At 39.1% G+C, this 17,431-nt stretch overlaps 1 protein-coding gene across 1 annotated transcript in view; it reads right to left on the bottom strand.

Annotated features, from left to right (window-relative positions):
- Window positions 1-16,201, bottom strand: part of Thsd4 (thrombospondin type 1 domain containing 4) — a 223,060-nt gene extending 206,859 nt beyond the window's left edge. The window contains exon 1 of the mRNA XM_027926033.2: window positions 16,130-16,201. Within this exon, the coding sequence (XP_027781834.2) occupies window positions 16,130-16,201 (72 nt within the window). The remainder of the gene's footprint in view (window positions 1-16,129) is intronic.
- Window positions 16,202-17,431: the final 1,230 nt, after the last annotated feature.

Here is a 17,431-nt window from a genome sequence, read left to right as displayed (position 1 = left end):
CTACTGGAGTCCTATTCAGGAACTCGTTGCCTGTGCAATATCGTGGAGTGTCTCCCTTAAGTTTTATTCAGTAGTTTCGAAGTTTCAGGTCTTACATTAAGGTCTTTGATCCATTTTGTGTTAAGAATTTCTTTTTTAGTTGTAGATAGATACAATATCTTTATTTTGTTTTTTATTTTTTTTATGTGGTGCTGAGGATCAAACCCAGTGCCTCACACATGCTAGGTGAGAGCTCTACCACTGAGCCACAACCCCAGCCCCTCTTTGATCCATTTTGAGTTGGCTTTTTTTATTCAGGGTAAGAGATAGGGGTCTAGTTTCAATGTTCTATGTGTGGATTCCTGTTTTCCCAGCACCATTTGTTGAGAGTCTGTCTTTTCTCCAATGTATGTTCTTGGCACCTTTGTCAATAACCTGTTGACTGTAGATTCATGGCTTTATTTCTAAATCCTCTATTCCATTCCATTGGCCCTCAGGTCTGTTTTAATACTAATACCATTCTGCTTTTGATACTATGGTTCTGTAGCATGCTTTAAATCAGGTATTGTGATGCCTCTAGCTTTGCTCCTTTTGCTCAGGGTTGCTTTGGCTAATTGGGGTCTTTCTTGCTTCCACATGAATTTCCAAATTATTTTTTCAAGTTCTGTGAAGGGTACTATTTTGATATTTTGATGGGGATTGCATTGAATCTGTAGATCACTTTTGGTAGTGTGACAATTTTAATTCTTCCAGTTCAAGAACTTTAGAAGAAATCTTCTAGTTTCTTGCTTCACTGTTTTTTAATTTTCATTGTAGAGGTCTTTCACCTCTTTTATTTAGTTTATTCCTAGATTTTTATTTTTTGAAGTATTGTAAATGGTATTGCTTTCCTAGTTTCTTTCTCAGTGAGTTCATTGTTGGCATGTAGAAAAGCTACTGATTTTTGTATGTTGATTTTGAATCCTTTTTACTTTGTTGAAATTTTTTATCAGTTTTTAATTGTCTTCAGATGAAGTCTTTGGGGTTTTCTAAGTATCATGTTTTCTAAGGATCATGTCATCAGCAAATAGGGATTATTTGATCCCCTCCTTTCCTATTTGTATTACTTTTATTTCTTTCTCTTGCCTAATTGCTGTGGCTAAAATTTCAAGTACTATATTGAATACAAGTGGTAGAAGTGGACATCTACACCTTGTTCCTGATCTTAGAGGGAATGCTTTCAGTTTCCCCATTCGGTATGTTGTTGGCTATGGGTTTTATATAGGTTTTATATGTAGCCTTTATCATGTTGAAGTAGAATTCTTCTATACCTAATTTATTCAGTACTTGTATTGTAAAGGTATGCTGAATTTTATCAAATGCTTTCTTTGCATCTGTTGAGATAATCATGTGATTTTTATCCTTAATTCTACTTATGTCCTACATTATGTTTATAAATTTGCACATTCTGAACCATCCCTGCATGATCTTGTTAGCATGTTGTTGAATTTGATTTGCAAGTATTTTATTGAGAGTTTTTGTGTTTATGTTCACCAGGGATATTGGTCTGTAGTTTCCTTCCTTCCTTTTGTTGTTGTTGTTGTACCCTTATCAGGTTTTAAAACCAGGGTACTATCGGCTTTATAGGGTGCATTTGGAAGGGTCCCTTCCTTTTCTATTTTATGGAATATTTGGAGGAGCCTTGAGGTAAGTTCTTCATTAAAAGTCTGGTTAAAAGTATGATTTTGTGGTAAAGCATTAGCCTGGTATGCATGAAGCACTGGGTTTGAACCCTAGCATGGAAAAAAAAATAGTCTTGTAAAATTCAGCAGTACATCCATGTTGTCCTGGGCTCTCTCTCTGTTTTTTTTTTTTTTTTGGTTGGTAGATTTTTATTACTGCTTCAATCGCATCATTTGTTATTGATCCATTTAGGTTTTGAATATCCTTTTGTTAATTTTTGTAGGTTACATATGTCCAGAAATTTGGTGGAGTTTGTTTTTCTTGACTATCTTTCTACTTCAGTGTGCTTTCTTTCTCAGGAATAAGAGCCAAAATGATTAAGTGTTATTTGGCTTAATCATCATGATGTGTATCCGGCTTTAAGTATTGGCTTATTTGTGTGTATTATGAATATGTAACAATGAATCCCACTGTTATATATAATTACAATACGCCAATAAAATTTTTTTAAAAAAGTATTGGCTTAGAATTCTATTAATCATCAAAATGCTTCATAATTAGAGGGTGCCCTTCATCTGGAAATCTTAAAATGCTTACACATAGTTCTTACATGTTTTTAATGGTGTTTGGGATTTCAATTACCTTTGAATGGTTTTTTCAAAGCATCCATATGAAATGGTTCCAAAATAGCTGGCTTCACAGCACTAGTTGATCTTCATGCCCTGAGGCTCACACTGAAGTTTCCTATGGTGGTTTTGCTAATAGATCTCCTAGCAAACCTCTGTGCCCCTTGTCTGACAGGTATCCCCATAAGTCATGACACAGCTTTTCTGTCTCAGTGTGATACGATAGTTCACTAAACATGTGCTACATGCAAGCCTGACACATGCAATGCTATGTATGATGATGTGGGATATGGGAGAAGGTTCCCTTGCCTTGGGTGCTTACAGGTGCTCACAGGGGTAACAACAAGAAGGCAACTGTCAAACTAGATCTGAAGATTGATCTTATAAAATATGCCAAGCAAAGGACCCTCTGAAACTAGAGATGGCATGCTCCAGTGTCCTGGAAGAGGGGGAACGGGGGTGGGCAGAGTGCAGGAGCTATGATGAACTGGACGCAGCATGGCAGCCAGACCCTGGCAAGTCTCAAATTCCTACCTCTCTGTTATATATACCTCCTGGGAAATGTAAGCTGAATGTGAGGTCAGGATCTTTGTCTGTTTAGACTAATTATATATGCTAATCACTTGAAATAGGCCTAGCACATAGTAGGCTTTTTGTAAATGTGTTGAAAAATGACAGTGGAGCCTTGGATCTACCCTCTCCTCTGCTTCCCTACCACCTTCTAACAGATGGTTGACGTTCAATTTAACCATCACTATAGGGTCAGCATACTTGGAGAACAAGTAAGTCTATACACTTGTGGTCTCTTACAAATAGTCTGGAACACATTTGTTATGGTTTAGATATGTGTCTCCCAAAAGCTCATGTGTGAGATAATTCAAGAAAGTTCAGAGATTAAATGACTGGGTTATGAGAGCTTTAACCCAATCAGTGAATTATCCCCTGATAGAGATTAAGTGAGTGGTAACTGTAGGCAGATGGGGTGGGACTGGAGGAGGCGGGTCACTGGGCATGCCTTTGGGTATATATTTTGTTCTTGTTGAGCAGAGCTCTTTCTGCTTCCTGGTGTGATGTACTGAGCCACTTTCCTCTGATATTCTGCCTCACCTTGAGCCCCAAGGAATGGATTTAGACCTCTGAAACTGTGAGCCCCCAAATAAACTTTTCCTCCTCTAATTGTTCTCATTAGTTCTTTGGGTCACAGTCATGATAAAGCTGACTAAAACCACTTTTACAGTATCAGGTTTAAATAATAAATGATTTAAATCTACAGACATTCTTTCAAGTATCCTCAAACTTTCACTTACCCAAGGGTCTCAGATGCCACAATTGGGCCACTGTGTGGTCCTGGGCAGGCCACAACCCCTCTGAAAGATTCCTGAGCCTCCTATGTAAAATAACTAGGTCAGACTAGAAGACCTCCAGAAGTCCTTCTCCAGTAATGATTCAAGATACTGGAATTCAGTAATTAACACTGCTTATTAGCTCTCAGAAAGAGAAAATGTTTTCCATTCTAATCCCAGTTCTACCCCTTTGCTGAGAAAATCAGAGACTTCACAGCCCTGTCCTTCACCAACTGTGAAGGCATGGCCAATTTGTCGTAGTGTTAAGAATTCTGTTCTCATTCATTTTCCTTCCCATTTTAAAACATCCTAGATATTTTCTTCTCTATCTCTCCCATCAAGCCTTTGACTGCACCAAATTTGGGTAAGAAATTTGGAGCTGCATTTTAGGTTTCTGACTGTAAAGGGGAGCTCTGCAGCACCCTTTGTGTCTATTTCCATTCTCATGGATGCATCCCCCTCCTTCAATTCCATAAGATTTCCCTCTCAGTTCTCTCATTTCCATTCTTCTCTAATTTGACACATTCCTCCTGCCCCCACCATAGCATTACACTAATCCCCTGGCTCAACTAAAAAATTCTTCTCCATTAGACTTGAGATGTTAAAAAAAAAAAAAATTATATCAGTGATCACTGCTGTCCATTGAGCATGGAAAAAAACTCTGAACCAAACACTTTAAGTGGAAGCCATCTCTTTTATCTTTACTACAACTCTAGGAGCTGACATGAGCCTCCTGTTTTAAACACGATGAGAGTGATGCTCAGGGAAGTTACTGAGCCTGCTTAAGCAAAATCATGGAGGCCCAGGGATTGAAGCTCAGGCCTGGTAGGTTTCTCCCACTGTATGAAAAACACCAATACTATTCAGGGTTTCATGATATGCATTTGTAGCTTGGAGATCAAACCTAGATTCAGAGACTTTTTAAGTTGGAACATATTTATCATTTCATTTTAGTGAGTTCTTATAGAACATAGGAAATTTAAGAACATATCCAAACAGAAGAGAGGAATATGATATAATTACATGGAAGAATGCACACATATTATACACATCTATATTTTTAATACACATGTAAATTATATTTCTTATAAAATTCCATGGAACATTTACAAAAAAGTGGTATATTTGGACACAAAAAAGCCTCAATCCTTTTTTTTTTTTTTTTTTAACAGCTGGAGCTACATTGTATACAACATGTCCCCAGCGTTTATCGTATAATAGGAGAAACCCACCAGGCCTGAGCTTGAATCCTTGAGCCTCCATGATTTTGCTTTGGCAGGCTCAGTACCTTCCCTGAGTATCACTCTTATCATGTGTAAAACAGGAGGCTCATGTCACCCCCTAGAGTTGTAGTGAAGATTAAGGAGCTGATTTTAAAATGTCTGGTGCAGAGCCATCTCACGTGAATTATCTTCCACTATGAGTACTTAATATTCTAGCCAAGAGTTTAGAAGAAGAAAGAAGAAAGAAGAATTTGCCACTGTCTAAATATGCCCTTACCTTATCCAACTTAACACTCTCTATTCCTGTTCTTCCTGAGGCTTAGAACACCTTCTTCCAGTATCTGTCTAGGGAGTGTCTTAGTATTCTCCAGTCCCATCTCCAATGCTATTTTCTCCATAAGGCTGTTCCGATCCTCACTAAAGGATGTGATATATTTATTAGAATAAATTATAGATTAGTCTTCACTAACCTATTTATTGGTGCCCACCTTAGAGGAAAGAGGGAGTCTTGCCTCATGAATTCCACAGCACTTAGCACAAAACCTTCCATACAAGATAGTACTCAATACTAGCTTTTAAATTCAATTCGGAGTTGCTTATTTTGCCTTAGTGGAATGTAAGAAAATGAAAAACATATAGATAGGCAGATTTCAGGACATTCTAATATGAACCACTCTATCTTTTACATCACTTACTCATTTTGTCCCTTGAATGAATATGCCTGGATTGAAATTTCAGCATTCTTTCTGTCAATTCATATTAGCTTTCCAAGCTAAAATAAATAAATTCATATAATATAATGAACCAGCAAATATGGCTTTTTAAGTAAAATAATATTATTTTTAAAGGAGGAATGCCTAATTGAGTATGCGTTCCAATAGCACAGTATAAGAAAATAAGAAAAAAAAAAAGTCACCCACTGTAGCCCTAGTTTTGAGACTAAATAATATTTCCATTTACAAAACATGTGACTTTCTATTAATGCACCCAATAGTTTCTTGGCAAGTATTTTTTCTCAAGAAATGCAAATAAAATTTTGTTTGAGCCTGTCATGATACGCCAACCACAATTAATCACTTTAATGGAGCTAACCCAAAGGAAAGCAAAGTTAAAGGAAGTAGTTAAAGGCTACCCTTTGCGTTTGTATCAATCTTTACAGCTTGCAAAGCACTTTCATTGACATGATTTTGTTATTGTTCCTTATATTATTAAGACAAGCATTATTATTGTCCCCATTTTGTAGATGTGACAACAGAGGACTAGAAAAATAATTTTCTCAAGAAACTTTGTTGGGAGAAAAATTAAAGGTAGGGAAAAAAAGAAGAAAAATGTGTCTTGCAAAGGGTCAATATGGTAGACTGGGCAAAGGTATTTGTTTTTCTCTTTCCTCTCTAAAACTCCATCCAATTTTCAGAAAAGATACACATGTAACAACAACTATAAAACAAGAAAGAATATGATCAGCAGATAAAAATTTCTTAGGAACTTCTTGATGTTAGAAAGTTTATGTTGGCAAGAAACCGCAGAAGAAGAAACCACCAAAACAAACTATTGAAAAAACAAAAAAAATTCTAAACTCAGAAACCAATGGTACAATGAGCAGGAGGAGTGGTGGTGCAAGAGTGGTCATTAACATCAAGGACAGACTGCCTGAAGACTGACTTCATCCCTTCCCATCCGCTCCACAGACCAACAAAGCAGCTGTAGGAGATTTCAACATGTCTCCCTTAAACACTGATAGATGAAGCAGACAAACTTTAGTAACAAAAACTTGAGCAACATAGTCTAGAAGGTCCATTAATAGATTCATAAAAGTTTCTGTTTATTGTAGCACTATTTACAACAGCCAAGATATAGGACCAACCTAGGTATGCATCAGTGAATGAATGGATAAAGACAATGTAGCATATATACACAATGGAATATTATTCAGCCATGAAAATCAAATCTGTCATTTGTAGCAATATGGATGAATCTGAAGGACATTGTGTTAAGTGAAATAAGTTAGGTACATGTTTTAGTCAGCTTTTTCACTGCTGTGACCAAAAGATAAGACAAGAAAAATTAGAGGAGAAAAAGTTTATTTTGGAGCTTGGGGTTTTAGAGGTCTCCATCCATAGATGACCAATTCCATTCCTTATAGCTTGAGATGAGGCAGAACATCATGGTGGATGGGTGTGGAGGAGAAAAGGAGACCAGGCATCACACCAGGAAGGTGGGGGCAGGGAGGTGGGAAGAAAGAGAGAGAGGCGGAGAGAGGTGCTTTCCTCACCACTGACAAAATATAAACCACAAAGGTATACCCCCATTGACCCACATCTTCTAGCCATACCCTACCTTCCTACAGTTACCACCCAGCTAATTCCTATCAGTGGATTAATGCATTGATTAGATTAAGGCTCTCATAACCCAATCATTTCACCTCTAAAGTTTCTTGCATTGTCTCACACATGAGCTTTTGGGAGACATCTCATATGTAAATCATAACAGCACAGATAGACAAATACTCCATGTTCTTACTTACACATGGAAACTAAAAAAGTTGATCTCAGAGACAGAGAGTAGTGTTTTTCCAAAGGCCAGGAAGGGTAGGGGAGGTGATACAGAGGTCAGGTAACGGATAGAAGGCTGTAGCTGGAAAGGAGGAATAACTTCTAATGTTCTATAACAGTAGGATTGCTACAGCTGACACCATTAATTATAAATTAATGTGTCATCCCCAAAAAGAGGATTTTGAATGCAGCCAGCACAAAGAAATGATAAATATTTGAGATGCTGCAATACCAAGTACCCTGATCTGATCATTACACATTGTATACATCTACATGTATTGAAATACCACACCATACCCCACAAATATGTACAATTGTTATCAATTAAAAATCTAAAATATATTTCAAAAAGTCCCTGTACCCAATTATATGCATCTAAGTGAAGAATCACTTGGAATATTTACAAAGACTGTCCACATGCTGAGCCATAAAGCAATTCCCAACAAATCTAAAACCATCAGTAAACAGATACCATATTTTTTGACCACAATATAACCATGTTATAAATTAACTTGGGATTAAAAAAACACCAAAAATAAAATTAAATAATGAATGGGTCAGAAAAAATACCACAAGGACCATTAAAAAAACTTTAAAACTGAATAACAATGAAAATACTATATATCAAAATGTAAAGGAAGGAGCAAAGGTGGTATTACAAGAAAAACTTATCATCTTTAATGCTTACATTAGAAAAGATTAAAGGCCAAAAATTAAAGTGCTACACATACATTTCAGAAATTAAAGAAGGAAATAAAACCAAAACAAACCCAAAGAAACCAAAAGGAAACCCAAAAATGGAGCTGAATGGAAGAGAAAACAAAGCTTTATATAGAGGACCAACAAAGCCCAAACTTGATTTTTCATAAAGACAAATAAAACCGACAGGCTTCTGGAAAGAATGATTGATAAAATAAAATAGGGACTCTGCAAAAGTGAACAGTGTTAGGGAAGGGAAGGGACACTGCAGTAGATGCTATAGATAACCAGAGGACATGAGGAACATATTTATGTCAAGAAACTGAAAAATTCAGATGAAATGAACAAATTCCTACATAGTTAGCTTTTGAATAGTTTCCACAAAGAAACAGAAAGCCTTAATTTCCTTACAATCATCAATAAATTGAATAAGTTGTTTAAAACTTCCCGAGAGTGGAGACAAACACACAAACCCTAGCCAATTTTCTGGGGTGACTTTGTAGAAATACATTATAATAAGTTTAGGTACATTCTTCCAGACATTGGAAAATAAGGTAATACTTCTGAAATGAATTTATAAGACTAGTATAACTCTTTAGTTGGTTTGTTTGTTTTTGGTACCAAGGATTGAACCCAGGGGTGCTTAACCCCTAAGCCACATCTCCACCCCTTTTTATTTTATACTTTGAGACAGGGTCTCACTCAATTGTGAAGGGCCTCATTAAGTTGCTGAGGCTGGCATTGAACCTATGATCCTCCTGTCTCAGCCTCCTGAGTAGCCGTGATTACAGGAGTGTGCTTCCACATCTAGCAAGGTTGGTAGAACTTTAAAACAAATCCAGAAAAGCTAGTGTAAGAAAGAAAAAATGTATAGGCCACTCTTGAATAGATATTTTTTTAAAAGAAAGGTCTTAAAATAGTCAGATGTTATAAGGCTAATTTAATAAAAGTTGAAATATCTCATAATTAAGTTAGATTTATATTTGAAATGCAATGGTGGTTTAATATTATAAAATCTATTTTAGTAATTTATCATACTGACAGATTAAAGGAAGAAAACAAAATGATCATCTCAAGAAACATAAAGTGTATTAGATAAAATTCAACATCTATTCATGATTGACAAATCAATAACTGATTAGGAATAGAAGAGGGTTTATCAAACTGACAAAGTATACAACCAAAAATTTACAGAAAACTTTATTTTCAATGGCAAAATAACACTGTCTCTATTCAACGTTTTACTGGTGGTCCAGACCAGTGCAAAGATTAAAAAATAAAGATACATTTGCAAAAATACAACAAGATGGCCAGGAACATATCTAAAATAAAAATATATAAGACGTTTACGTAGAAAAACAAAACATTATTGAAAAATGTTAAAGATCTAAGTAAATGTAAAGCTTATAGTAAGCTCATAAATAGAATAGCTTGATGTTGGAAGGATGTTAGTGTTCTCCTATTGACCTACAGATTCAGTACAATTCTGACACAAATTCCTAAAGGATTCTTTAAGGAAAACTGGGACTATAACTTTAAATTTCATAAATTTATGACCCTTCCAAAGAATAAGGTGGAGAGACTTTCCCTACATAGATTGAGACTCACTGTCGAGCTATAGTCATTGAGGCACCGTGTTACTTGTGCAGACACAGACAAATGACCAAGGGAGGGAACAAAAGAGGCCAGACATATACAAGGGTGGGGGGTGGAGCAGGCACGTAGCTCAGTGATAGCACTTGCCTAGTATGTGCGGGGCCTTGAGTTGGATCCCCAGCACCACAAACTCAAAAAACAACAAATGAAATCACACACATATGGAAACTTTATCAATAAATTCCGAGTGTATTAAAAATTTATACTTGAAATTAAAAGCTTCAATAATTTTATAAAACAAAATAGAAGGATATGCCTATAAACTTGGGACAAAGTATTTCTTAAGCAAGAAATAGAAAGTGCTAACAGAAAGAAAACTAATAACTTAAATACACTAAAGCTGAAGGCTTCTGTTTAGCATAAAACACTATAAAATTTTAAATACAAGTCACAAACTGAAGAAAATATTACATGGAATAAACAAATGATGCATATTTAAAATGATTCATATTTAAAAGATACAAGGAAATGATTCATATTTAAAAGATACAAGGAACTCCTAAGTCAGTAGCACAAAAGCAAAGAACCAATTTAAAACCAGAAAATAGATATCAACAGGCATTTCACCGAAGAGGAAACATGGTGTGGACACAGACACAGATCACATGATGGCAAGAGTTAGTGAGCAGGAAAGTCAATCACCACAAACCAATACCATTTTATGCCTGATAGAGTAAAAATTAGCCTATCTGATATTCCAAATATCGAAAAGAAGATAAATTCTCGAGAATTTTTACACACTGCTAGTAGAAATGAAATGATAGAACTTCTGACAAAATCATCTTGACATTATCTCATCAAGGTTGAGCACACATGTATTCTATGACCCAGCAATTAGAATCCTATGTATATACCCTCAAGGAATCCTGTTCATGCATGTGGGGAGGCATATTCCAAATGTTCATAGCAGCATTGTTTATAACAGAAAAAAAATCCACTGAGAAAAATCCAAATATGTGCCAAGGGGGAAAAAGGTGGCGTATCTGTAGGGAAGAATATTACACTGCAGAAAAATATAAGATGCACAAGTACGTACATCATCACGTGAATAACAATTCAGGTTGAATAAAGAGTTCAAGGTATCAGGTTTACACAACTCAAAACCTAACAATATATTCTTCAGAGACACATGCATGTGTGCTAGTATTATTCTTAAAAGCAAGGAAGCAATGACCATTAAATTCTGGGTGATGTTTCTCTCTGCGGGACTGTAGTAAGGGGCACTTGGTGTGGAACAGCTTACAGGACTGGAAATGTCTGATTTCTTCAGTTGGGAGGTGGGTTCACTGATGTGTGTTGGGTTATTCTGCTTCATTATTCGCTTATATACTAAATATATTCTCATATATATTAAATATTACACTTTTTTAGAAACAAGAGAAGTGGTTACAAAGGTACTCAGAGATGAGGCTTTTGAGTTTATTTTACAAAACTATTAAAACTTTGGTCTAGTACAATAAAAGAGCCACAAACCAATAATACCTATTTACAAAGAAAAAAAAAACTGAAAATTAAATATTTGTAAATCAAATCCAGTGGCAAATTTAATGAATAAATCACCAGGATAAGGATAATTAAGTCCAAGTCAGCAAAAACAATCCAACATGAAGAAATCTCTAATATAAAAACCACCATTAACTAGATTAAAGGAGAACACTGGTAGACATTTTGATTGAGGCAAACAATGTCAGATAAAATTCAACAAAGATTCCTGATCAAAACTCAGAAAGGAACTTATATCAGGAATAAAATTCATCTACCTAAAATATCTGGCCAGCATCACTCTCAGTGATGGAATTTTAGAGTCATTCCCATGTAAGTCTGGAAGGAGTTGTGAATGTTGGCTGTCTTTGCTCTGATTCAACACCGCCTTTTGGAAAGCCCAGCAATATGACAAGGGACAAGAAATAAGAGGCACAGGTATCAGAGAAGAAGAAAAAGGCTTGCCAGTTTGAAGGTTGTACGCATACACACAAACTCATAGGCAACACATTAAACCCATGGCCTTGTGTTTATAAATGTGTAGGGATGGTTCTAGGAGGTGCCAAACTGCGAACCATGGCTTCATCTGGAGAGGGAAGAAGGAGCAGAAGGAGTGAAGGTAAAGAGGAAACTTGAACTTTTATTCTTTTATAGTTTATTGTTTGTAGTTGTTTTTAAAATGACAGCTTTCATAAATAAAAAAAAAAGGATTTAAACATCAAAAGTTAGATTCAAGGCTTAGACTCAGGCCATGAGTTGTCAAGTTAGTTCCACATAGTGGGTTTTGTATTTTAGAAATCAGAAAGCGAAAGAAAGGTGGAGCCACTGAGAATTGCCCACCAAGAATTAGTCATTAAGGGCATTATGCTGGTCCTTCATTTCTACTTGAAAATAATACTCCAGGGACGAAGAGGGATCCCTAGCTTAGGAAGCAACTCTACATTCATAATTTAATTTGACTTATTCCTTATTGGTGACAAGAAAATGTCTTAAAGTGGTGACCCAAAGGACACATCCTAAACAGATTATTTGAGACTAGATCTAGACTGCCTCCAACTTTCAAAGCCACAGAGAACCTCCACTCAAGAGACCCGCTGACGGACAGATGGAATGGGTCCCTCCCACTGTATGCTTCCCAGCTATGCCTTCATTCCAGAACACACCAGGTTCTTTCTTATTTCTAGGGTTCTACGGATGTTTCCCTCTGCCTGGAATGTCCTCCCTCCCCCTGCTACACTTAAAATGCGCACCCACCCATCAGAAATAAGCTAACCCAGCTGTCCTGACTGTTCCCCTTCAGAAGATCTGCTTCCAAGGTTGGCCCTTGGCTGGCATCTGGGAACATGGATTTGGGGAGGGTCCTGCCATTCCTGGAACTGCTAGGAGCAGCTCTCTGTGCCTACTCTGTACAAATGGTTTATGCTGAACACCTGTTTTCCTTCTGGGTGTCTGGAAATTTGGCATATAGCAGGCAGAGGGTGCCTATGTGGTCAGTCCTAATAAAGACCCCAGGCCCTGAGTCTCTTAGAAGCTTCTTTGGTTGCCAACACCTGCTCTCCTGCCCCAGCCACCCAATGGCCCTCTCTGTCTTTCATATCCTTTCTCAGAGGCTGGACAAACACGTGAACACATTTTGTGTAATGGCTGCATTTTAAACATGTTGTTCTACCACTTGTTTTTCTTACCTAACAACAAATATTGAATTAAAAATATATTTACTTTTGACTTTTAATCTTACAAATGGAGATATAATTCACATCTTATAATATGCGCTCTTTAAAGTATGCAATTTGGAGTGGAGGTGTAGCTCAGTGGTAGAAAGCAGGGCCCTGGTTCAAACCCATCACAAAACAAAACAAAACAAACAAACATACTAAAAAACCCCAAACCAAACCAAAACAAAACAGGATACAATTTCTGTGATTTTTAGTATAGCCACAAAATTGTGCAAGAATCTCTACTATCTAATTCCAAAACATTTTTATCACCACAAAAAGAAATCCTGTATCCATTAGCAGCCAGGATACTTATTTTTAATTTCGATAGGTTTTGCCATATTGCTCCATCAAAAATTTTTTAAAAATCCTTTTGACTAACTTCTGGGAATTGATTTTATATAATATATAGATCTGAATAAGTTTCCACTTGCCTCTCTTTCCCTCTCCCTCCATATAACAATATCTCACTGGTCTTATATGACAAAGTCCAGAAAAGAAAAGGCAAGTCTTCCACCCCTCGCCCCCATTATTTTGGGCATGCTGCACAGAAACTGGGTCCTGACAAGTCTCCCACTCACAAGTTCACTGCAAGTCCGGCCTGACTAACCATTCCTTCACAGTTTTAAAGGATACATCCAGACTGTACAAGTATTTGCCACCCTGACCTTGTCAAGGGCAAAGGCATTATATTGACCTCAGTGTTCTTAGTTTAAAGAAATCAGGGACTAAAGCTATACCAGGTTGTCCTGTCCTTGTGATGGTGCCAGCCATCGGATGTCGAACAAGGCTTGCCCTGCATCACGCACCCCTCCCCGCACCTGCAGGCCCCCACTTATCTGGAAGAATGGTGCACCTTAGAAAATGGACTGTGAATTGTTCCCAGGATTTGCTGCTTGGCTGCCAGCCCCAGTCTGAGAGCACAGCCAGCCAAGCAGCCCAAGGTGGACGACACCTTCTTCCCCTTTCTTCCTCTCCTCCTGTGTTTTTAGGAACGTCCAGAGGGAAGATAATTAAAACCTGCAAGAAATCTGGCTGGCAGAGAAAAAGAAAACCTTGGTGACGACGCCACATGTTTATGGGTAAGTTTTGTAAGTAACACGGTAATAAAAAAAAGAGGCTCTTATAAATAAATGCCACATTCTTCAAAGCTCTGTATAAACGACATTCTTTTTAAGGAGGTAGGGGGGCTTATGCATACTCATGTTCCTTCTCCTCATTTCATTTCCAACAATGAGAAAGGAATCCTAAAAGTACAATTTCCTAGGAACACAGGAGTTGTGGAGCCAACAGCACAGAAATACACACACAGTCATATATGCGTACACACACACACACACACACACACACTCTTGCACACGGGGGAAAGAAAAGAGGAGAAGGTACTGGAAGATCTTTATTTCACAGAGCTGTTAGCACAGAACCAAGGGGCAGAAGGGCAGGCATCTCCCCACCCCTGCTAGGGTTTTCTGACTGTTGAACACACACACTTTTAACTCAAAAGACAGAAGCTTTGCAATCCTCTCCTGAGTGAGTGTTGAGTGCTGTCTGACCAACATCAAGATCAGGGTGAGCCTGTGTAATCCCCTTTCATTATTCCTCTGCTTTAGTGATTGTAAGGTGAAACAGAGCCGGCTGCCTCTCGCATGTGACACAAGGCTCAGGGACTCACATTCCAGAGTGGCCCTCCCCAGGAACCAGCTGCGGGCAGGTAACTGAAGCAGCCCTTGGCCTTGCTGTTAATAAGAGTAATTGGCACGCCACTGAGGGGCTGCTGGAACACAGTGATTTGCTCAGTAAGGGGGTCTCCCTTGACCATATGTGCAGGCCGCGGTGATAGAAATATTTTCCATATGAGCTTTCCCCTCGCCTGCTTAAGTGCTCAGGGCTGAGTTAGGCCAGCCCATTTGTCATTTACTCTACACAGTAAAAAATCAACAGGGAAGTTGCGAACCTCAGCTACAACTAGAGGGCAATGGTCTGCTTTCAGCTTCCAGCATCACTAATCCATTCAGTTCCTCCAGTTCCCATTCAAAAGCTCAATCCCCCCACAGACCCAGCCTGTATCTGGAGAGCAGAGGACATGGGTAACTAGCAGGCGAAAAGCCTACAACAAATGACCCGATGCTGCACGCCTCAGAGCCGCACGTCTATTTTGAACAGAGCAACAAGCCTGCCGAAACCACAGCTGGCTCTGCAGCCAGGCTGGGGACTGCTCTCACTTCCAGACCTCTCAGAAAAGGGAAAGTAATCACATTAGGCTTTCAGAGCCAGCTTGGTCCCTGACAAGGCTAACAAAAGGCGAAGCTGTGAAGTGGCCTCGTGGCCTTTTCTAAGAGATACACTTTTCACTTGGCTTTTCAAAGAGGAAGACAGATTTGGGAGAAAGGCTGTCCCTTCATACTCAGGCATCGGTCTCTGAGCTTTTCCATCAAGGCAAGGAGTGACAGGAGTGGAGGAGGTAAACTGGTCACAGGCTTATTTGCAGGTGAAGCACTGAGTGCTTTCTCTCTGGGCTGAGGATCAACCCTTCCAGTTCTCTGCCTGTATCAGAAACTGGCTCCCAGAGGTCTCAGGAATGTTAAAAAAAATGTAACCAGTAAACACATGAGCTAAACCAATAAGAGTAAATCATCTTCTTGGCCTTAAAACATGCCTCTCTCTATGGTAGATCTGAGCACACTCCTAGCCCCACTGGACATCACTGTCCCTCTTCAAACCTACGATAGAAAGTTATGCACAGGTCCTCCAAGCACATCAAAGCAAAATAGGAGAAAAAATGTGGTGTAGAAGCAGGAAAGAAAGACCAATCCCTCTTGCATGCATATTCTCTCTGCAGCACTGGAGAAAATTTCCCCAAAGGGAATTTCCTTTCCTGCTTTTGTACCAGTCCCTACTGGAATCTGACATACCACATATTTTGTTCTGCAACAGCATCTGTCACCCAGGCCAGCTCCCCAGTGTGGCAACTATACAGACAGGCTCAGAATGAAACTTTAGAAAGTACAGGATTCTTCAAGAAGAAAAGAAGTCTTCATATAAGAGAAGGCAAGAGAAGCCTAAAAAAGCAATAGCAAGCATTATTCTCTGCACACCATAAAAACCCATTGCCTGATCCCTGTTGGTAGATAGAAGATGAAATTTAATGCTGACAAAAGTATAACTTCTGACAAGATATTTTATTTGGCTTACCTCTCCCCCAGGTCTTGCTAACATTGCTGTTTGAACGTGGAGCAATGTTAATATCAGGTAGCTGACAAACATTATTACCCAAAGTTAGAGCTACCCTAGAGGAGAACTCCGTCTGCCAAGTGCTAACAGCTAGCAGATGCACTTGTGTCTCGGGATTCCAGCCCTGGAGTTCCGCTAGGCACCGCGCTGGTTCCCTCGGCTCTCCCTCACTGTACTACCCGGCGCTCCGAGCTCAGCCTCTGCTCTGAAGAAAACTGGTAAGCTGATCTCTTCATGTAATAACTTCTCCCGGCTGGGGGAGGGGACAGGAGCCAGCTGGGAGCTGGGGGGCTGCCTTTAACAGAAAGCAGAAAGGGGAGGGACAGAAATGATCAATGTGGAGGTCTGCATCTGGTCTCATTCATAAAAAGAGCTCCAAGGTAAGCACTTCACATGCAGGGGGACAGCCCCTGCCTCATCAATCGAGGTAGGCAGGAGGCAGCGAACTGCAGCAGGATGAGCTCCAGGCTGGGAGCTGGGAGGCTGGGGCCTTCCTAGTCCAGGATCTGGTGCTGACAAGAGCTGTGTGTACTGGGCCAGTTGCCATCCCTCTCTGGGTACGGTTGCTTATTCTCACTAATACAGTCAAGGGTGGGTGGATGAATTCCCTAATTCTGGATTGATGGTGACAGAGACCTAGGCAGTCTTAGTTATGCATTATGAAGGGCAGCCTTCAAGGGGAAAGAAGTCACCAGGGTGCTGTGTGTTTGTGCACCAATCATATGGATGTGAATGGACCAGAGCTGGGGAATCCACCATATCTTCCTCTTGCTGCATTCCTGGGCCACTGTGCCTAATTACTGTTGCCTGTAATGTAAAAATAAGTGGTAAGGTGGGAACAAGTGACTCCCAGGTATGAGGTAAGGCTAGCAGAATGCATGGAAATGCAGATGGCTTTAAAGAAATAAAAGAGCTACCACTTAGTTGGCTCAGAATAACCATAAAAATGGTGGCTGGGGACAGGAGGAGTGTGGGGAGCAGGCTGCAGAACAGGCCTTGCTAAAGCTGACACAGGTCTACTTGAGACATAGTTCAGGGTCAACTCTGATTCAAGGCCATAGCAAGGATAGTGTTCAAAGTGAACACTAAGCAAGTATTGGATTCTGCCTAGAATGGGCATATGGAACCATTCTGAGGTTGTTGGTGTCCGCAGGGGACAGAGTGACTACATGGAGCAGTGGAAACAAGGGTCCTAGAATCAGACAGGTTCACTTCAAACTCCAGTTCTCCTAACTCCCTGTGGGTCTCTGGTCTCTGAGACAC

Source organism: Marmota flaviventris, chromosome 2 (genome assembly GCF_047511675.1).
Source record: "Marmota flaviventris isolate mMarFla1 chromosome 2, mMarFla1.hap1, whole genome shotgun sequence".
Classification (NCBI taxonomy): Eukaryota; Metazoa; Chordata; class Mammalia; order Rodentia; family Sciuridae; genus Marmota; species Marmota flaviventris.
The sequence above is the reverse complement of the archived record's forward strand: the minus strand, read 5'-3'. Positions and strand labels throughout refer to the sequence as shown.